The 21,364-nt window shown below is 49.3% G+C and overlaps 1 protein-coding gene across 4 annotated transcripts in view; it reads right to left on the minus strand.

Annotated features, from left to right (window-relative positions):
- The window catches only part of LOC142886668 (protein TANC2-like), a 45,218-nt gene that overhangs the window by 6,852 nt on the left and 17,002 nt on the right, over positions 1–21,364 (minus strand). For 2 of the 4 annotated variants that reach the window (XM_076023730.1, XM_076023731.1), the window contains exons 3-18: positions 20,020–20,124; positions 12,971–13,110; positions 11,958–12,123; positions 10,679–10,987; positions 8,619–8,744; positions 8,241–8,507; positions 6,864–7,003; positions 5,954–6,185; positions 5,695–5,867; positions 3,594–3,674; positions 3,291–3,491; positions 2,169–2,303; positions 1,877–2,073; positions 1,669–1,777; positions 227–349; positions 14–151 (exon numbers count right to left, since the gene is read on the minus strand). In XM_076023730.1, coding sequence (XP_075879845.1) covers positions 14–151; positions 227–349; positions 1,669–1,777; positions 1,877–2,073; positions 2,169–2,303; positions 3,291–3,491; positions 3,594–3,674; positions 5,695–5,867; positions 5,954–6,185; positions 6,864–7,003; positions 8,241–8,507; positions 8,619–8,744; positions 10,679–10,987; positions 11,958–12,123; positions 12,971–13,110; positions 20,020–20,124 — 2,642 coding nt within the window. Of the gene's footprint in view, positions 1–13; positions 152–226; positions 350–1,668; positions 1,778–1,876; positions 2,074–2,168; positions 2,304–3,290; positions 3,492–3,593; positions 3,675–5,694; positions 5,868–5,953; positions 6,186–6,863; positions 7,004–8,240; positions 8,508–8,618; positions 8,745–10,678; positions 10,988–11,957; positions 12,124–12,970; positions 13,111–16,039; positions 16,856–20,019; positions 20,125–21,364 lie in introns of those variants that run through there. The other 2 variants (XM_076023728.1, XM_076023729.1) reach the window with 2 other exon arrangements.

The following is a 21,364-nucleotide window of genomic DNA, read 5'->3' on the forward strand; positions in this document are numbered from 1 at the left end:
CGTGGATGCGAACCTGAGCTCCGTGGTCGAGCAGCAGCGCCACCACGTCCCCGTGGCCCAGGTGGGCGTGGACGCACAGCAGGGGGGCGTTGCCCAGGACGTCGGCGTGGCAGTCCACGTCGGCGCCGCCCATTATCAGCAGCCGGGACACCTGCGCCAGTGGGCACGTTAAAACCATCAGACCGCCGGGGAGTATTTGGCGTGCGGGAGTCTCTGCTCGACCTACCTTGATGTTGGGGGTGTAGAGGTTTCGCAGCGAGGAGAGAACGGGACTCAGTTGCTGCGTGCTGTAAGAGAGCCACAGCCCCTGCAAGACGGAGGAGGAGACCCCCAGCTTCTTACTCAGGCCCTGGAAAAGAGAGGCGGACACACGAGCGACTGGTTAGGTTTAGGGAAATGTGTCCGTAGATGAAATCGATCAAACACAACACTTCGCCTCAGCTGGTGAGGAAAGGTCTCATAGGCAACAGGAAGAGAGGAAACGAACTGGAACTGTTATGAATTATCAGGATTTGCACAGTCAAGATATCGGAGTGATTTGTATTGTGAAGCAACAGAGCTGTGCCTGATAGAGCATGTTTATTATGTTCCACTCTGATCTTATCTCTTGTCTCCTAATTTTTGGTATTTCCTTTTCACCATAACATGTCACAGCAGACGGCTGCACTCCAGAGTCGGGGTTATTTCCCTGTCACTGTTGCTTCATGCTGGCTCTGAAGCAAACAGTGGGTTTTCTCTTTGGTTGGGCAAAACGCTTTGAGACGCCTCCGGCTGCGATTTAGCGCTTCATAAATAAAAGTTGATGAATTAAATGCGACACTGAGTGCAGAAGCCAGCAAGTAAAGAAGATGGACGGATGCATTCTTTACACTTACGATGCTTATTGATAATCTGTTTATCATAAGCATCGGTCCACCACGTTTGACTATCATTCCAAAGGGGCTGATCATTTCAAAACTGTCGACCTGTGGTTTCTACTACTCCTTGTTAAGTATCATCAATTATCTATTAATTACTGACCAGGCTACACTGTTAAAACGTTGCATATACAAACCGATTGAGCTGTGCATTCAATACTCACCATCAATTTCTTATTCACTGTCCCACTGACCAATTTTCCTACTTCTACCACAGTTTTCACAGCAGGGGGCACCAGAGCAGTACCCTGTGAAGCCCCTCTGCACAGTGATGGCGAGTAATCTATTACAAAGTAATCCAGTACTGTAATTGAAGTACTTTTTTAATAACAGAGTAATGTAACTGCGGCAAAACTGGTAATTATATCATAATTACTTTATCAAGTAACAATTCTGTTACTTTTCTGAAATATTTAGCAAGCTAAAATGTCCTATTATTCACAAAATGTCTCAAATTTAGAAAAAAAAAAGTTGAGGCAATATTTGGAATTGCAAAATTTGTACTTTAATAAAGTTCATTCCATAGCACTGAGCAACTGTTACTTTTTACTGTTTACTATCTTTTTTTTTTTTTAACTAAAGTAATTAGTAATTGATGACTTATGAAACAAAGTAGTTGATGAAGTAATTCGATGACTTTTTTTTAAAGGAGCAATCAGTAATCAGGAGTTGGATTACTTTTATGGCGTACTCCCAACAATACTTTCTGTGAGTGATTCCACCTTGTGCGTGCGTGCAGATGGGCTCTTACCTTGTAAATGTGAGCCTTCAGGATGTGATGGCCCAACTCCAGTGTCTGCTGTCGGTTCAGCTTCCCGTCCTGCCTGCAGAGCCAGAAGGCCATGAGCGTGTGACCGTTCCTGTGGAGGAAAAGAGAAAACACCTGTTAGACAAATTCTCTTTTTTGCCTCTCAACTCCCCATTTCTGTCACAGCAGGGGGGTGAGGGGGGGGACATACCTGGGGTCGCAGAGGAACCTGTCATCCTGCCCCTCCTCCCTCCACATCAGCCACTCCCTGAAGGAGGCGTGGTTGAGCATCCGGCTGCCGTCGTTGCGCCGCAGCAGGAACGAGGAGAGCTGCTCCATGCGGTGCGCAAACTCCGCCCACTGCAGCGCTCCGCCGGCCAGGGCGCCGGCGTTCACCACCTCGAACAGCTGGGGGCAGCGGAGACAAGGGTTAGACAAGCTAGCGACCCGTTGATGTTATCGCCGTGGGGCCGGCGAGGGGGAGGGGGATGGGGAGGGGTCACCTGCTGGTCGGTCAGCGGGTGGAGCGACGCCACCGTCACGTTGAGCAGCGGCTGGACCCTCTGGAACGACGACAGCGTGGGAAAGCGCATGTTGAGCTGCAGCAGGTAGACCTCGGCCAGGCTGACGGGCACCACCTGCAGAGGCACAGCGGGCGGAGTTTCAAAGGAAGGGGCGGGACGAACGGTGAGGGGGCGCAGTGGCACTTGCAGCTCACTGGAACACTTCTGGAGGTTCAGTCCTAAAGAGCCCTTGAAGCATCCGTCACTACTGCATCAATAATAGCGAGGCGTCTGTCTGTCCGCCACGGGGTCCAGAACCTTCAGCCGCTCTGCCTTTCCAAGCAGGCCCGTTCACTGTGAGTGTCACCGTTCTGCTGCAAATCTCAAAGTCTATTTTAATTCAGTCCAAGGTGTTGGTTGATGTGTCTTGTCCTTTTTAAACTTTAAACTGTCTTTATGAATCTTTCTGTGCGGTGACCTTGAGTGTCCTGAAAGGCACCTTTAAATAAAAATATCATATTTTCTGTCAGGTATCAATCTTAAATCTCAAGTGTAGTTTCTTTCAGTCCAACCGCCCACACTCCCTCATGCTCCCTTCTGCATGTGCACTGTTCCCTCCAGGTTTCAAAAAAAAAACCTGCCACCTTATCTCACTCCCAGAGAGGGTTATCTACTGAAGGTCATTTCATCTCCCAATTGTGACGTATGTTCATCCAACTCACTGGGGACACATACAGATATGCATGTATATTGGGAATGCCCAGATGTTACTAGATTCCGGAAACAGATCGCTCGCTTTAAGTGACTTGCTTATAACTGGAATCCCAACTATCACCAAAATTGCTTCTACTTATATATATGTAATCTTGTGGTGGGGGTGAAAAAGGAAAAAAAATGTACTGTACTGTACTTACAAATGTTATATTTTGTGTCTTACAATAAAAAAAAATTATATAAAAAAAAAGATAACTGGCACCTTGACTTACATCGAAAGCAAGTACAAAAGTGTTTTGTTTTTTTTAGCTATTCATTCTTTTTACCGTTAACCACGGAAACAAAAACAGCAATCATTTGCATTTCGGCAGCTATACTCGTAGGTTAGCGCAGCACCTCCTCACCCACCTTGAAGCTGGAGCTCTTCAGGACCAGGTAGCCCGCCTCGATCAGGTCCAGTGTGAGCTTCAGGTAGAGGTACGAGCCCTTGCTCAGAGTCTTCAGGTGGCCGATGAGCTTGGCCAGCGCTGTGTTGTCCAGGCGGCCATTGCTCAGCGACACGTTGCTCTGGATCTCCGTGCTGCTGTGGATCCGCTGCATCAGGTAGCCCTGAGAAAGCACAGCACGGGCTCATAGGTACGGTGCTGTGCGAAAAACGGGATGCGGGGAAGAGTGTGTGTGTGTGTGTGTGTGAGTGTGTGTGTGCGTTACCTGCAGATCCTGATCTATGGCGTTGTTCTCCTCGATCTTGTCGAGGGAGATGCGGTGAAATGGTAGAGAGCTGGTGATGTCCTGAAAGCCAGACAAAGCATTTTTGGTGAGGTTGAGTGTTGTAAAGACAAAACATATGGTGATAATTAAAGAAGATGCACCTGTTTAACACAGACGACTGGGGGAAACAAACCAGGAGAGCACCTGAGGATCAGATCTTCAGATCTTGGTGAGTGATTTTGAGTTTTCTCTAGCTCTACGCACAGAATTTTGATATTTCTGGTCCACAAAGTCCACAAAAATTTCCGACATTCATACGACAAAGGGACATTAAAGGACCGAAAAAAACTTATCTTACTTATATTGTATTATTATCATCTCAGCAACCTACAGCTCAAACGGGGACGGTGGGCCGAGGGAGACACTAGCAGAGCTCTTGATGCAGGTACGCACTGGGCGTCACAAATTCAAATTCATGGCGAGAATTCAAGTGGAAAATAACAACTGGAGCGCCAGAAATAACAGCCGGGATGAGCCGAGCGTTTCCCGGTTGGCGCCCGGAGGTCACGGCCGGTCACAGCCAGTGTACATTCTGGCTGTGCTTGAAGCAACGTAAACTGCTTAGCTAAGAGTTGTGTGAAGAAGACCCCGCCCTACTGATGCCTCTACCAGGTTAGTGTCCAAACACACGGTCAGGAACTAAACGTGTCTTTAGCTTTTTGTTTTTTTTTGATAAGTCACTCTTGGCTTATCCATCAAAATCCTGCATGAAAGATACAAAAAAAAACAACAACATTAAACTAGATATAATATAAATACAGCCCAAAAAAACCTCTTTGTAATTTGCTTTAACTGTATAGTCTTGTATTTTTAGATCATATACTGTAATTTCGCTCGGTGAGGCTTTTTGTTCTGTTGTCATTACAGAGCAGGCTGCAGTTGGAAAAGTCGATAGAGCCCGCTGGTGTGTCGACACGATCCTTTGCGGTCGGTGTAAAAATAAGACGGCTGAACGCGTGGAAAAGCGACTCCGGTGGAATCACTTTTGAGGCGAGTCACGAAGCGCGAGAGACAGACCAGAAGGGAACGAAAGAGGTGGAAAGAGGACTGGGGCTGGCTGAGAAAAAAAACAAGGTTCTGGATCAGAAAAAGAGAACTCCCGATGAAAGATGACGAGCATTGACTTTGACAAAACGAAATTCTTGGTGCTTCTGTTGGCGGTTAGAATTTCCAGGCTGAGGCGACAGAGAAATGCCACTGTGCCGAGCTTTGTGAAAGAGCTCTGTGAGAAGCACAGACGAGCTGCAGGAGGGGTGGGGGTGGGGGGGGCGGAGTGGGGGGGGGGCAGAAGGAACTAATTTTCACAAACTGCTGCGCAGAAGAAGACATGCGTCCGTTCAGTCAGATTACAGACTTACGGTTCGGCTAAGGCAGAACACAAACTCGGTAAATTGCCTTTGTTTTTTTCTCTCGCCTATTAGCAGTGAATAGATTTGAAATTCCTGCCGTGAGGGGACGTGACATAACTGGGTCAGCAGTTGTGTGGGAAGGGGCTGCTGCGCCGTGAGGCGACATCTGGACACACTTTACTGCAGAGCTAGCAGGTACGATCACAGCTCAGCATCCCATCTATTTGCTTTGCCTTGGGGTAGATAAAGAGATAAAGTAAGAAGTTAAACTAAGTATGTGTATATTCTTAAAAAAGTCCCATGTTATGGAAAATTCACTTTATATGTGTTTTCTCACAATTATGGGTTCCCTAGTCGGCCTCGTCCACTTTTGGACATCAGCCCTTTATGATGTCACAAAGGGCAATAATACTTCACTGGTGCCTCTTCCTGGTTGGTGACAACACTCTCGACCGAGAGTTTGTTTCACCCCCGCAGGCTAAACTCTCTTTGACCTCTTCTAAGCGTGAAACAACAAAGCGCCAGATTTAGCAGGATGCTAAAGCTAAGAGTTTCTTTTGCACGAAACCGTAAACAGTTGGCTAAATATACAGCTTTTTGATTGACAGTTTTCATGAGAGGTGCTGTACTGGAGCACACGGACCCTCCAGATGATTCAACAGTCACTTTTTTTTTTTGCATTTGGCCTCTACCTGCTGGTTGGTCCGGACTGTGGTGATGACTTTCAACCAGGAAGGAAACTTCTGGATGTTCCTGGACAGGAAGGAAGTCAGCGTGTCGCCGTAGTCCGGCCGGTGGAACTCCGCCTCGTTTAGCCCATCGATCAGCACGATAAGCCCCGCCTTCTCCACGTGCAGCTTCCTCTCTGCGGAGAGAAAGAGAGCAAATCGAGCTCTGGCGTCGTCGGGGTGAAACAGGAAGCGGGCGGCGCGCGGCGGAACGTGTCCGGACCTCTGTAGAGGGCGTCCAGCGGTTCCAGTATCCCCCTCTGAAGGGCGGCGCTGGGGTCCTGGATGCACGAGCGCAGGCTGAGCACGCTCTGGAGCTCGCGCGAGCGGTGCAGCAGCTCCTGGTAGGTCGCCAGCTGGGGGGCGGTGCTGAGCATGGCGGCCATGCTGTGGACGAACTCCGGAACCAGGCAGGTGTGGCAGTTGTCGGCTTGGCAGAAGTGATAAGAGACCACCTGCATGGACACAGTCACACATGTGGCAACATTTGGTTAAAACCCGGTCAATTCAACATAGCATAAACAACGTATAAATATGCATTTCATGACGTGGACCAGATACGAAAGTCAGCAATTACAGACTACCAGACAAAAGTTTGAACACTGTGAATTTAATGTCTTTTTTTCATTCTCATGACTATTGACATTGCAGTTTCACACTGAAGGCATCAAAATTACGTATGAACACACATGGAATTATGTTAGATAATAACACGTGTATAACAACAAGTTTTACATTTAAATTCTTCAAAATAGCCATTTTTGATAAAAAGCATATTTCAAGTTATTTAAGGTGTTTTTCTTTGCTGCATAATTGCATGTATCTTGCTCACATTTGATGTCTTCCAAATCTATCTGCAGTGTAGAAAGTTGCAAAGTTTAAAAAAAAAATGCATGAGAAGGTGCGTCCAAACTTTTGACTGGCAGTGTAATTAATGTAAACTCTCTCATACAAAAACGGATGGACTGACTGTCCATGACCGGCGTTTTTAACGTGAAAGACCCAGCGTGTCACGCGATCACATTAGCTACAAGTTCCTCCTGGTTTCCTGATGTTCCACTGGATCCCACGTTTCCCTCGCTGGCAGCGACGTGGGGCTAAAGCCAGTGCGTCTCCCAGTGGGAGGGTCTTACCTGCCCTGCAAGCCTCCTCAGCCCCTCCTCCTGTCTCCTCCTCATCTCTGGCGTGCCTGGACAGCTTCCGCCGCCTCCTGCGTCATCCCCGCCTCCGCCTCTTCCCAGGGAATCATGGGAAAAGGAGACGCTCTCCACATCTGGAAGGGGAAGGAGCATTGGACGTGATTTTAAGAGGTCAGAATAGTTTCCCGACTGTGCGGCTGCCTTCGCCCGCTTTGACCCGCTTTCTCGACTTGGTTTCACGGATTTTTGCTCCCCCCCCCCTCCCCCTTCCCGGCGTGACTTCACGGGTTTTTCCAGGAGGTCTGCGGTTCTGTGCAGCTTCGGCGTTGGCCGATTACGCCGGCTTCGCATGATGACCCCCTCGCTGAGTGAATAGGGCCGCCTTTGTGGCCCGGAAGAGCGCCGCGCGGGTCCTTCTGAGCGCATGTGATAGGCGCTCCTGCCAACAAATTACTGCGCTACCTTCGCCACCCCCAGCGAGTGCTCGCCAAGTCCAAGGTAGCAATAAAATGTTTGGTCTCTAAAATAGACTTGGCCTTATTTGCATTGCCACAGCACTGTATTTTAAAGGTTACATGACACCAGTCTCAGCCCTTTGTTTTTCTTTCCAGAGTTGAGTGGAGCGGCCTGCCACTGTTCCGTTTTTTTTTTTTTTTTATTCCAAAACAGATTTCCGAGGGAACATCATATTTAACACTCTGTTCACAGCCTCCTGCGAAAAGACCTTGACGCTTCAGTTCAGTTCAAAACTACTTCCACAAGTTGGTGTGTGTGAAGGTGTAGCGGACAGCAGTGGTTTCCGTGCTCCATGTGACATCACAAAGGGCGGACTTCGACATACGTTTTTCATCAGCATTCCTCAAAACTGGACGTTGCCTTTTTTTTTTTGAGGAGCTTGCTGGGAGACACACATGGTTATGCACACCGTTTGATTTGATTTGAGTCATATGATTTTGTTTGTGAAGTTGGGATATCGAGGACACATGACAACTACAGTTCGGTCAAGCAACATCCGTGACTGCACTGACCTGCCATCATTCAAATCACAACAAACAACAAAAGAACAAATTTACTGTTTTAATGTTCCTCAGTGTCTTTTTTTTTTTTTTTTAACTTATTTGTTTAACTACAATTGATACGAACATCCTCGTTTTTCCTTTTTTTATTCTAATCTGCATCCGATTTGTTTGTGGTGTATTTTTTAACTGCAAATTTTATTCTGACGCGTTTCAATCTTCTTTTGTAAAGTGTCTGTGTGGACTTATTACTTAATATTACTGTTATTATATTATTATCAACATCTTGAACATTCGAAGGAATTTGCCAGCTGACCGTACACCCCAGTCCTCGGTGCCCGATCGCCTCGCTTACGTTTGGGCAGGGTCTGGTTCCCCGCGGCTTGCGGCCACAGCCGACTCCCGTGACAGCTGAGCGCCAGCAGGCGGGTGACGATGGCCGTCTTGCCGAAGCCCATGTTGCCGACGATGACGACGCCCCGGCTGGTGGAGGGGTCGCCGCTGCGGAGGCAGGCGTCCACCTCCTGGAAGAGCCACTCCCTGCCGGTGAAGAGCCAATCGGACGAGAGGCCGGGGATCTCAAAGTGGAGGGGCTTCAGGTTGAGGGAGGGGGTGAAAGAAACTGCGGGGGGCGGGGGGGAGAAAACCAGCAAAAGAGAGGTTGGGGTAGGCGTTTCCCGGGGGCAAAGCAGCGACAGCGGCGCCACCAGGTGGTTTCTCGGGGGGTTCGTACCTCTGTGGTCCTGTTGGCTGCGGCTCCCAGAGTTCTGCCTGGGCATTCTGAGCGACGTCCTGGAGGGAACGTGCCTCTGTTGCTCATCTAGGTACGCTAGGTCTTCAAGGTGGGCGGAGCTAGTGGCTGGAAAGACAAGTCAATTATGACAGATGAATTGGTAGAGTCGGTGTTATAAAAATTGCTCATGTCTGAATAAATCTGCATCATTCCAAGATTCTTCTTCCTAACTGAGCCAAGCTCAAGATTTATAGGCTTTTAATTTAAAAAGAAAATCTGTTCTGATTGCTCTATGTTAAAATTTTCAGCAGACACCATTACATGTTTACATTCACGTGGCGGCGGAGAAAGAATGAGTAAAAGACTAAAAGCCAAACAGCTGATCAAACCAACTCAGCAGCAACTCAAAATGTCCATCATGCTAAAATCGCAAAAATATCGTCAATCCGTTGACAGGCAACAGAGAACAATCAAAAATCCCTCCAAAGCTCTTTTGTTGGCGAACCTGCGCTATCTGTGCGGACCGGCCGATTCATAAAACAAGCTAGGTTTAAAATACAACAACAAAACGTGGGTTGTGTAGCTGCGCGGTCGCGGAGGCTGCCCCGCAAGCACGACGAGGCTGAGCCAAAGTCGGAGGAAACTGAGCGACAGGATGTGTAGGAACCACTCTGAGGGGGCCGCCGCGGCTTCTATTTCCCTTGCAGCTGATAAGAGGCAGGAGTGAGAGGCGGACGGACGGCTTGGAAAGCGGTGGGAACCTACCGGCAGTCGCCAAAAACCGAAAGAGCTGCTTGAACAAGTCCGCTCTCGCCGCGCTGACTCGGGGTCTCACATCTTGTGCGTACGACCGTGTGTTTTCAGTCACGTCACTCACATCCTTCCTCTTCCCTTCCTTCCCTTCCCAATGTGTTCAAGGCTTTCATTTTTTTTTTTTTTTTTTTTTTTTTTAATGGGACGCGGAAAGGAGAACGTGTTCCTGCTGCGAGGTTTGTTTTAGCAGGGGGCATATTATTTCCTTCCAAAACATTGATCCCATTACAAACGAGTATTAGCTTTGTTATTTCTAGGCTGAATATGGCCCGACTGCGCAAGACAAGAAACCCCGCCCCCCCCGTGCCGATTTGTTGTAACATACAATACGTACACTTCTGTTCAAAAGCTTGTGTCTCTTCTGCATTGAACTCCATTATAACCACTTTTATGAAATAATGATCTTGAGTCCTCTGCGATCATTGTGAGTGCAGAAAAAAAGTCCGTCACGATGTGCTGAACAAGTATAGGAACATTTTAGTGTTTACTGAAAACCATTTCCAATGTCTAATTGATGAAATCATTCTTTGATTAAGTGCCAGAGAATTCCAGGTTTTTTGTTTGTTTTCTGCGTCAACACACCAAAAGTCGGCTGTTTTGAAGAGCCTAAAATACAAACCATCTGTTTACTAAGTGTGATTATAATACAGGTTAAAGACTCTTGTTTTCTCTTTTGCATATAATTGAGTCCTTTGGTTCATCTTCTTATATTTTATTCTCATCTTTTTATTTATATTCTTTATTACTGCTCTGTTAATGCATTTTAATCTATCTTTTTTTCCCTCTGCATTTTGTCTTTGAAAACTGTTTTTAAATGCTTTTAAAATGTATGAACTTTGAATCATGTAAAGCACATTGAGTTGCCTTGTGTGTGAAATGTGCTCTATATACACAGCTGCCGCGCCTTGCCTCATGTTAACATTGTTCTGCCATTTTAAACCATTCAAGTTGTGTAATGATGGCATGAATGATTTAAGAATTTCTAGTGTGCAACAGAGTTAGGGTTATGCGCACTTGATATTCAGCCTCTAAAATCACTAACAATTACTAGACATTCAGGGCAACAACTGTCAAAGCCATCCCATAATGTGTTCAACACATCCTCACTGATTTCCATGCACTAGTAATGTTTTTAGAGGGAATTATTTCATGAAGCTGCTTATAATGGAGTTCAAGGCAGAAATGAGTCAGCGGTGATGTGTAAATAAACATTTTTTCCTTTTTTCACACGACAGATTATTTCCTACCTGCGACTGAATTTGGCCGGGGCATGAGGTAGAGCGGGATGGAGTGGGTGGAGCCGGGCGAGTGGGAGGAGCCAGGGCCCCGGTCCGGGTGCAGCTTGTTCAGGCTGTAGGTGGAGGCGGCCATGTCGCCCTCGGCCCTGTACAGGAAGCCCTCGCCGGCTCGGCCCGCCCCCACCATGCAGGAGGAGGAGGTGGAGGGCACCACCAGCCGGCCGCCCTTCTGCCGGCTGCTGCCGTAGCCGTCGCACGGGTACTTGGCGCCTTCGTCCCGGCCGGCCGCCGACTCGGCGGAGTAGCTGGTCAGCGTGGCTGCGGGGGGAGGAGAGAGCTGAGATTTATGGGGCTAACGGAACATGGCAGAATGTATTTGTTGCAATTTTACTGCATCTTTCAAACACATTCAAATCCTAATATCCTATCCCTTAAATCATCTTGGAAAAACATCAGCATGCATAGAGGAACTGAACAACCTGGATCCTGCTGTGTTTGTTACTGAAGCACAGCGACAGGCTGCTTAGGCAGACAGAGGGAGGTATCAAACGTGAGGGAGCTTTTTTTGAGGCGCTACAACTATATTTATTCACAGCCACGACTCCCATCTTATGAAACATTCCGGTTCGGAAGCAATGGCGCAGTGGCTTCATCACAACTGATTACAACCAGGCCATATCGAGTGGCGTGGAGATACACTGACAAAAGTGGACTGCAAATCAATATATAACTGTTGTTTTATGTTTTTTTCTGCTTTATAGTGAATAACTGATTTCAGTTTGTAATTACTAAATTTCAAATGGATTTGAGTACTGAGGTGAATCCATGGATTTATTGTAATATCTGGATACCGGACTGCGGTAGATTTTTCAAAGTGGCCACTCGAGGGACTGCAGACAAAAATCATCAAAAAAGCCCGAACAGCATTTTTCTCCCATCGAAACAGTACAAAAGTAAAAGCTGGGCCACAATGGCTCCGATCATTTGACAAGAGGGGCTGGAGCAGGAGCAGATGGCTGGCGAGTTTTGGTGACCCACCAAAACTCTCCATCATAGAAAACGTGTGCTTTAATGTCAACTGAAAATGGAACAAAAGCAGTAGAACAAAATGTGTCTTTGAAGCCCCACGGTATTTAAAACACAGAAAAAAAAAAAAAAGATGAAATACAGCTATTTTTTTTCCTCATTTACTATTAACATCATTTCTTTAACGGGCCGCTTATGCCCCACGGGCCGTAGTTTGCCCATGCCTGCCTTTGACTTTAGACTACGGTCTACACTACGTTACCTATAATGCCGCTGTCCCTGCTCTCCAGCGTCGAGGTGGGCGAGGTGACCGAGGCGTGGTTGGAGGCGTGCTTGCTGACGCTGTTGCCCTCCACTCCAGCAGGGGGCTGCAGCGTGGAGCACGGCGAGGTGCTGCTGCTGGCCAGGCTGGAAGAGGGAGAAATCCTCTGCGGGAGAGACAGGTCGCGGCGGGGAGAGGGACCGTGAGATGTCGAGGCCCCCACCAAAAAACACAATCGGAGCGCCGAGCGAGCATGTGGCTCCACGGCGAACCAGCAACCAGCTGCCGGCGACCATCTGTCCTTCCAATATCGGCGTGTGTATCCTGCACTCAAGGTCACAGGGGTCTGCTGGAGGCGATCCCAGCTGTCTCGGAGTGAGGGCAGTCTCTCTCTCTCTCTCTCTCTCTCTCTCTCTCTCTCTCTCTCTCTCTCTCTCTCTCTCTCTCTCTCTCTCTCTCTCTCTCTCTCTCTCTCTCTCTCTCTCTCTCTCTCTCTCTCTCTCTCTCTCTCTCTCTCTCTCTCTCTCTCTCTCGATGGGACTCAAACCAACAACCTTTTCCAAATTCTCCAAATGAGTTTTAGATATTTTAGATAGCTATCACAAACTCTGGCCGTTCAAGAAGTGATGGACAATGCTGAACGAGAGCCGTCCGTTTTCGTAGACGCTGTTTTCAAGTCGAATCTGTTACCAATGAAGGTCTTCGCCCGTGAAATGTTACAATCACATGTTTTTGGTTTTGATGGTTTGGCTTTCTGTTGCTGCCCTTCTTTCTCCTCGCTTTCAAAATGTGCCCCCTGCCTAAAGATAGGCACAAAGGGTATATTCAGAAAGTAAACAAGATAAAACGCACTGCTTTGATTTCATAAACTTTAATAACTACCTTTTTCTTTTTTTTTTTTTTAGTAGAAAACCATTTCTACAAACAAAGAGACTGTGTTTCAGCACGCTAGGTAAGACTGAACACACACGTGTGTGTGTGTGCGCGCCTGCGCGCCTGCGCTTGCTGATTACCTGTCCATCATCCTGGCCGTGGTAAGATGACCCCGCCTCTCCAGTGATGATCTTATCTCCCAGCAAAAAGCCCAGTCTGGTCATCAGAGCGTCAGCCGCCTCATCCACTGTGGGCGGCGGCCCCAAATCCTCTTCTTCACCTGGAGGGAAAAAGAAACAGGACGAAAACATAAGAATGAGGTCAAGGTTCACTCTTTGGCACGGTACCTGGAAGCTAGCCCCAATTCGGCAGACTGAGAGAGACATATTTAAACAGGAAGGAAGTGCAAGACACCATGACAAAAGTGTGAGGAGGTCCTGTATCAATGGACTGAATGTTGTGTAGTCACTTTTTTTTTTTTTTTTTTTTTTTTTACTGCAGTGTTGCGGCTCAAAAAAAAAAAAAGGAGACAGTTTTGGAAGGCAACTCTGATCAAGATTCAATATCCACAATTTCCATGTGTTACGTCCTCTAAAGGCAGAGGGGTGGTGGGTGGGGGGTGCGGAAGGCTGTCAGCAGCCCACACTGGGCCAGAGCGGACGAACCAGCGGGTTCCATACACAAAAAAGATTAAAAAGCAATAAAAATGACTTGAATTGCATGTTGTGTAAAAAGATGGCAGAAAGTCCCAAATCTGAACCAATTTGAAGGCCAACACACACACACACGCACGCACGCACGCATACACACACACTCATCTACTGTAAGCCACAGCATGAAAACTTGTACTCGGTCTCTTTCCCCAACAGTCTGTAATTACAGCTATAAATTGCTGACTGTCGGACTAAATTCCAAAGAAGACACACACACACGCACGCAGAAGCACGCACGCACACGCACACACACACACACACACTGAAAATAAAAATGAGCAAACGCGCCGGGAAGAGGCAGAGGCTGCAGGCACGCACGTCCCCGCGTACATGTGCACGTGTGGTCAGCCAATGACAGGGTGTGCGGGTCGCTTTTAGACGGAGGGAAGCGAGACGGGATGATCAGAAACAGAGGGCAGAGAGTTTCTTTCTTCCCTCGTCTCTCCCCCCCCCCCTCCCCCCCCGCTCAAGCCCAAAGCCTCACGCGTCCCGCCTCATTTTCATTTTCCCCTTTTTCATTTCCTCCGTCACCGTTTTAATTTATTTTCCTACTGGTCTGACTTACAGATTGTTTTAGTCCCCCCCCCCCCAACCCCACCCCCTCCGACCCCACTTACACGAGGTTCTACCCACCTCGCTGAGAGATCACGGAGCTCGATTGCCAGCGATAAAACGAGGCAGAGACGTCAAGAAAACTCACAATACAGTTGAAACCGCCACCATCACTTTTTACGCGTCGAAAGCAACGCTGCAGATGCCCCCCCGGCGGAAAGAATGCGCGCCATTATCCCTAGAAAATTAATGTTCGTGACCTTTAGTCAGGACAGCAGCCTGCCTTTTGGCTTCCAAGCCGCTTTGTTTTTTTGTTTTCTTCCAAGCTAGTCCTAGTGATCCGAGACTGAAGTTCAAGCAGCTGAGGAAAACTATGCTGATCCTTCCGTGGGTCCAAGTGAGGTCGGCTTCGTTAAGTTTGTCTGCGAGTCTTTGCGCCGAGCGAAGGCACATTGTGTTTTTGGGTGGGAAGAGGTGTAAAGCTAGCTCGGCTAACTGGAAGCAGCCAGTTCAAGTCGGTATACGCTGACGACACATTGCTTTCCGTTGACACAATTTTTCATCTCGTTCACATCGTTACATATGATTGGTCGCAATAAATAGAAACAACAACAACGACCGCAGCCCTGGCTAGCATACAACCTGCTAGCTCGCAGCTAAAGCGACCAATTTACAAATTCCACCAGCTTTGTATAAGCAAGAGCTGAAGTGAAGTGGCCTTGACTCCGTTCAGTCTCGTCCAGAGTGGACTTGGTTCTCTTGGTCCGTCTTTGTTTCCAGTTTTAAGGATTCTAGAAGGAATTTATTTGAGACTTTCCCAAACCGATCACTCAGGAACGACTTGCCAGCCTCCGTCTTTTAACTTGACACTGATGTTCCGTTTAGTAGAGCGGTTCTGAGGAATGTGACAGACGTAACCCACACAATGTCGAGTGATATCAAGAACACTTGATATTAGCGCCGTGTCAGTTAGTCAGCTAGTCCTCTTTAGCTCTGTGACAATGCTTGGCGGCCCACTCGTGACTCCTGCTCCGTGCGCTTTCTGGACAACTGTTTTATCAGCCGATCGAATTACACTTTCACCGTGCGGTGCCAGACCGAGAGAATAAAGTCGATTCCAAAGGAGTGGTGAGCGCAGCAGTCTCTGGTCTGGGCCCGGGCTAATCATAAATCCTGACTCACGCTCGCCGACCATGTCAGCCTGGAATCACAGATGTTAGGTTTCAAACAGACCAGAACCGAGGGGTTTGGGCTTAATTTCACCTCGTTCCTCTTGCGAATGGGACAGTTGGAAACAGATTAGGAGCAAAAATACCCTGAAAAGGGCCACTGTTTGGCTTACGAGGTAACGCCGGTTTCAGTCTCAAATAGTAAAAAGGTCCTGTTATCGCAGTCCACCTGTGGCTCTCCTCTCAGGAGAGCGTACCAAGAGCAGTCATACCTCGAACCCAAAGGTTTTCCTTCCACGTAGCCACCAGAACGCTGGTGGCAGACATTTTTTGCTCAGTTTGACTGGCGCTTTCTCCTTCAAAAAGTCTGAAAGCCTCTCTCACACGACAGAAATAATGAAGCTACTAAACATGTCACCCCCCTCCCCCCCTCCCCCCGGCCCCCGAAAGACAGAACACATCAAACAAAATTCACACCGGAAAGAGAAGATTCGCGAACCGCAGGCAGCGGTGCTCAGTGGGGGTTTATTGTCAACTTTTGATGAAAATCCTTAAAAAAAAAAAACACAACAGGATTTGTGCGCAAGACGTGCGCTGAATTCACTCATCCGCCCAGGTATTTCAAGGGATTTAAACGCGTCGTTGTGGTCTAAGGAGCCTTTCAGTGGCACACAAGCTCAGTGTGTCTTCACCCCCCCGCCACCCAACACGCCCCGGGGCAGCGACTCGGCTCCCCCCCCCCCCCCCCCCCCACTCCCGAAAAACAGCAACTCACTTTCACCTTCTTCTTCCTCCACACTCTGTCCTCTCCCCCCGCCGCCGACCGGGCGGTCCTCCCACTCGGGGCAAAGCTCGGAGGTCTCCTCGCCCGGGCGGCAGCAGCAGGCGTAAATCAGCGCGCGCCTGACCAGGGACGACGCGTCCAGCCCTCCGACACCGGCGCCGCCGACGCAGCAGCGGCCGTCCGAACGCCTCCAGGGCCGATGCGGGGAGCGCTTGTGCCTGCTCCACTTGGACCGGGAGCGGGCGCACAGTTTCAAAATAGCCGCCGTGCAGTCCATGGTCGAGCGGTGGGGGTTGACCTCAGCGCTGCCCCATGGAGAAGGTGCGGCGGGGGCAGAAGTCGGAGAATCAGAGGCGACCTCTCCGAGCGGCGGCGATGCTTCCTGGAGATGAAAAAGCTCCCGACGCGCACGGCAACATCACTTTTCCTCCTCCTCCTCTGCTCGCTTCTGCTCTCTGGCCACCTCGGAGCTCCTCCTCCTCCTCTTCCCTCTTCCCCTCCGGAGCGCACAAAGAGGAGGCGGGAGGACGGCGAGGAAGGAGCGAAAGAAGAAAATGAACGGTCAGTCCGACCGCTGCCGCTCTCAGCGTGATGCCGACGCTCCGGGCCGTGACCGCACGCCTCCGGGGCGCGTTTAAAGGCTGCGTTTACGGACCTCCGCGGACACTCTCTGGACGGGTTGGAGATCCGATACGTTGGTTGTTGTTTTTCCTCCTCCTCCTCCTCCTCCTCCTCCTCCAGACGAAAGGAGGCGGGAGGCTTTTCCGCCAACAGGTAGCGCCTCCTCCGCACAAAGCGGGGAGAAAGAAAGAGAAAACAAACGTGGGGGGGGGGAAGAGAGAGCGAACGGGCTCCCCCGGTGATGCCCCCCCCTTACTCCTCCACGGTCAGAAGTAGGTCAAGGCGAGTTTCCTCCACCACCCCCCACCCCCACCTCGAGTGTTTAAAGGAGTTTTTCCTCCGGTCTCCTGGCCTGAAAGACGACCTCCCTTCTCCGTCTCAGTGCGCCGCAAAAAAAATCAAAAGCTCCCCTCCTCCAACCTCGGGAGTGAAAAAAAAGAAGTGCACACATGGAGGAGGAAAGTCGGGCGCGTAGGAGGGGCCACGGCGAGAGAGAGAGAGAGAGAGCAAGAGGGGGAGAGGAGAGGGAGAGCGAGCGAGAGGAGTAATGAATTACATGTTGAGAGGCTCGGGGAGACTTTAGGGAGACAGCGCTGCCCGGCTGTTTTGTTTTTTTTATGTGTTTATCTCTGGAAGAGGAGCGCGGAGAAAGCGCTGATGGGAGGGGAGAGAGAAGATCCCGCTGCGTGTGCGAGGGAGGACGCACACGTGTGCCCCATTACGACGCGGCACCGGCTTGGGAGTTTTTTTTCACAGCCTCCGGGAATCAGACGCGTCTCAGTTTGGCTCCGGAATCCCTCTCCTCTGGTGTTTTTCCGTCTGCATTCGAAGCAGCTGCCGCCATCGCCGCCACAGGACCCCTCCCCCTGCGCCCACCTCCATCCTCCGCCGTCCCCTCCGCAGGTTCACGGTTTCAAAAACAGCGAGGAAAGCCCACCTCGAACGGTGACCTGGTTGACTTGCAGGTTCCCAGAGAAACAGCTGTTCCCTCCTACTGTCGGAAGACGCTCCCGACGGAAACAAAGGGAGTCGAGTTGGAAAACGCGACTACAGATACTGAAGTTGGCGCGAACCTCGTTGGCCGCCGGCCAGGAAAACGTCTTCAGCGCTGGCCAACTTTTTCCAGAAAGGTCAAAAAGGTCGTTTATCGTGCAAAATCCGTCTTATCAATGTTTTCAGACGATGAAACTCCAGAAGGAGTCAGAAAAGCCACTGTTTTGACATCTTTGGCTTGTTCCACGCACACACACACATCTTGGAAGTGAGACCATTGTGATGTCACAAAGGGCATTGACTCCCTTCCTAGCCACTCTCCACATCCCCCTCTAAACATATCAAAGGCAACAGAGCCATTAGTTTTAGCTAACAGGGCGATTTTGGTCGAGGTTGCAAACAGAGGGCTAAAAATGCTGTATTGTTTTTTTTGTTGTGCCTTTCGCACACAGCACAAGTGATAAACATGAGCTTGATGATCTTAGTGTGGAGTGTGCAGGCCAGTCTCACGATATTATAGCATTTTAGCATTTCAACGGCTGAGGTGTGCTAATATAATGTTGATTCAGTCAACATACCACTATTGGCCCTTGACTGCGACGAATAGACGGGGTGACCAGAGGCTCACGGAGCTGCGTCTCCTGCCCGACCACACACGCATGCGTCACGTGTTGAACGCCACCCCCCTCAGGCCGACGACCGGGCAGCTCATTACGTTACTGTTTTGACAGAGAGCGAGCGGTTCGGGAGACAAAGAGGACGAGTCGCACATGGCAATGTTTAGGAGGAGGAGGCCTGTCAGACGAAGCGCGGGGATTAAGAGGAGGAGGAGGAGGAGGAGGAGGAGGAGGGGAGCCGAGAGCAGATTGGGTTACTTCTCTGTGTTTTCTCTCTCACTGGGTCACAGGGGGACGATCAAATGCTGGGGTCAAGGGTCATCCCCGCAACCCCCTTTCTGCTGCCTGGTGCAGTGTACCGCACCGCACAGCTGCGTGCGTGCGTGCGTGTGTGCAGCAGGACTGGAGACAGAGACAGAGAGGCAGAAAAAAGGAGGAGCAACAGATTCTGCACGGTTCGCTCTATGAGCGCCGCTTGTGGCCTGACTGCCGCGATTAAAAAAAAAAAAGATGACATCACAGCATCACAATGGGGGCCTCCCCCCAACCCCGCCCCCACCCGACCCCCAGTCGTCACCACAAACTCCGTATCAGCCTCAAGTTTTTCCACAACGTGCGCGAAAAACAGCGGGGGGAGCGGGGAGAGAATGACTGAATGAGTCCAGAGTTGCAGGTAAGAAATATATACGGACGGTCGTACTCGGGTAAGGAGTGCAGTTCGCAGCAGGGCCGGGTGGCCCAATCGAAACGTCACCGACGACATCGACGTCGGCGTCAAGGAGGATTCAATACTCTCCTTGAGAGGTATTGAAAGATTGATTGGCGATGGATGTTGGAGGGATCAGCGGCTCCGTGCTGTTCTCTCCTCAACATTGGGCCCTTGCCAGTGTCGCTTGTTCTAACTCAAGAAAAGCATCAATACAAACTCTAAAACACACGGAAATAAGACTGCTGTGATGTCACAAAGGGCCTCCCCTATAAAACAAACCAGGAGCTCATTTCGCCTGGCTTTGCTTTCCTCCCCTTCCAAACACATCGTATAGAAATGAACCCAATAGATCTGATGAAGTAATGGCTACCAGTATGACTAGAGTACACAAATGGTTTTTCATAAAGTACCAACACGCATCAGTATCGTCCCTATTTGGGGAACTGAATGAATAACGGTAACTGACTGACCGAAGGTGCTTCCAGGAAGTGAGGACCTACTGTCGGTTTTACAAGGTTGAGCACTGTGTACTGCTGACTAATGATTTATGAAGCCCAAAGAAACAGATCCGTTGTCTGCGATCCATCTGCGCGAAACGCACGTGCGTGACAGTTCCAGCCATTCGCTGACCAACTCAATAAAAAAAAAAGGAATCAGAAGCAGCAGCTAGCTCTAGGCTACCTACTGCGGCCCCCGTGCCTCGCCGTTTCGGGGAGGAAAGAGGCGGAGAAAAGCCGCTTGAGTTGGTTGGAGACGCGGAAATCAGAGTAAATGAAACAAACAAACAAAACGTAGGTGTGTTGCGACGCTGCTAGTGTTTGTTTTGCTCGCGTCGGCCACGCTGCCGTCGGCGGGAGACGGCCATCTGGCTCCCCGTCTGTGTGACGCGCCGCCTGTGTCTCGTTTGGAATTGTGCGAAAGAGTGTTTTCCTGTGTTTGGCTTCGAGCAGGCTGTCATGACCATGTGACAGCCTGTTAAGACAGACAAGACAAGATGAGGCGAGACGGACAGACAGACAGACAGACAGTACCGGCTCTTTTCGCCAGACGAAGGTGGAGGAGGGGAGAGGACGGAAGCGAGCGCGTGAAGCCCTCCATCATCCTGACCTCCGAGCCGTCTGGCTCCAGGTTCCTCCCTGTAGTTGGAAGAGAGAGCAGGAGTCAGGTGGTGGAGTCTGAAGACGGGAACATGCTGGATGATACCTGATAATGACAGATGCCGCCGATGGAACCGGGCTTCAAGGCTAAGTGTGTAATATTTGGGGATTTTTAATGAGAAACACTGACATCAAGTGGCTACATTTCAGATTGCAGCACTCTTTCACTTATGTCCCCTTATGGACTCTGTACCCTCCCTCGCTTGAACTTGCCAGCAAACTACAGTGGCCTGCTAGCACAAACCTAGATATCTGTCCTCCTCCTTCCTCGTTGGTTTATTTGAGGACGCTAGCGTTCACCCTAATTACGAAACGTGCTGTCAGGTGGACGGGAATTGTCCACACCAGGCTTCTTAGAAATATGGCGGTGCGATATGGCAGCTAAATGGGAGCAAGACCCTTATTCCTCTATGTATATTAGGAAAACCAAATTACATTTATGATTGTATTATTGTACTGTGACCATGCACTTTTGTTAATGTAACAATGAGCTGCATGTTAAGCTTTTACCAATACAAAATTCATAAATGAAGTCAAATTTTACACACTGGACCTTTAAATAGTGAGCGCGACGAAGCGACAAATCACTGTGGGGATTGCCAGAAGGTTTCAGAATTTGCCGTGGCAGTCAGAAGTTGGCATGACGGATGATGGAATTCGATCACGTGTCTGACTGGCAGAGAGCCCAAAGAGAACATAAAAAAAACTTTGAGAAAGAAAAACTTGGGAGAGCAGTGGGATGAGCTGTCTTTTTTTATTAGATGAATCAGACATTTCTTCCACCAGTTGTAGACAGATTTGTTTGTTTGTTCTGGTTTTAAAGTGAAATGAAAATATCATCCAGGACGGATAGAGCTGCTGCTACTAGAGCATTCACAGTATGCTAGTGGCAGCGAGGCACACAGTGGCTTTGTCTACTTTGTTTTCAGGCTCTTCGGTGGGTTTTACGGGCGGCTTGCAAGAACACAAAAGAAAGACTGCTGATAGTTCTGGACTCAGACTCTGAAAACAAGACATTCCAGACCCTTCAGCGATAAAGCTGCATTACAAGTCGGATAACTGAAGGTTCAGTAAAAGGTGGCCTGCATCTACATAGCTTAAAAAAAAACAACAAAAAAAAAAACAACAAGTGACTGGATTCAAGACCAAATTTAACTGCGTCGCCAATCGATTTCAACATTCCCCGTCGCTGAGCTCACTGCTGCCACCTCATGGCCGC

Source organism: Nelusetta ayraudi, unplaced genomic scaffold (genome assembly GCF_046127955.1).
Source record: "Nelusetta ayraudi isolate G7.1 ecotype Tasmania unplaced genomic scaffold, CSIRO-AGI_Nayr_v1 ptg000016l, whole genome shotgun sequence".
In the NCBI taxonomy this organism is placed as follows: Eukaryota; Metazoa; Chordata; class Actinopteri; order Tetraodontiformes; family Monacanthidae; genus Nelusetta; species Nelusetta ayraudi.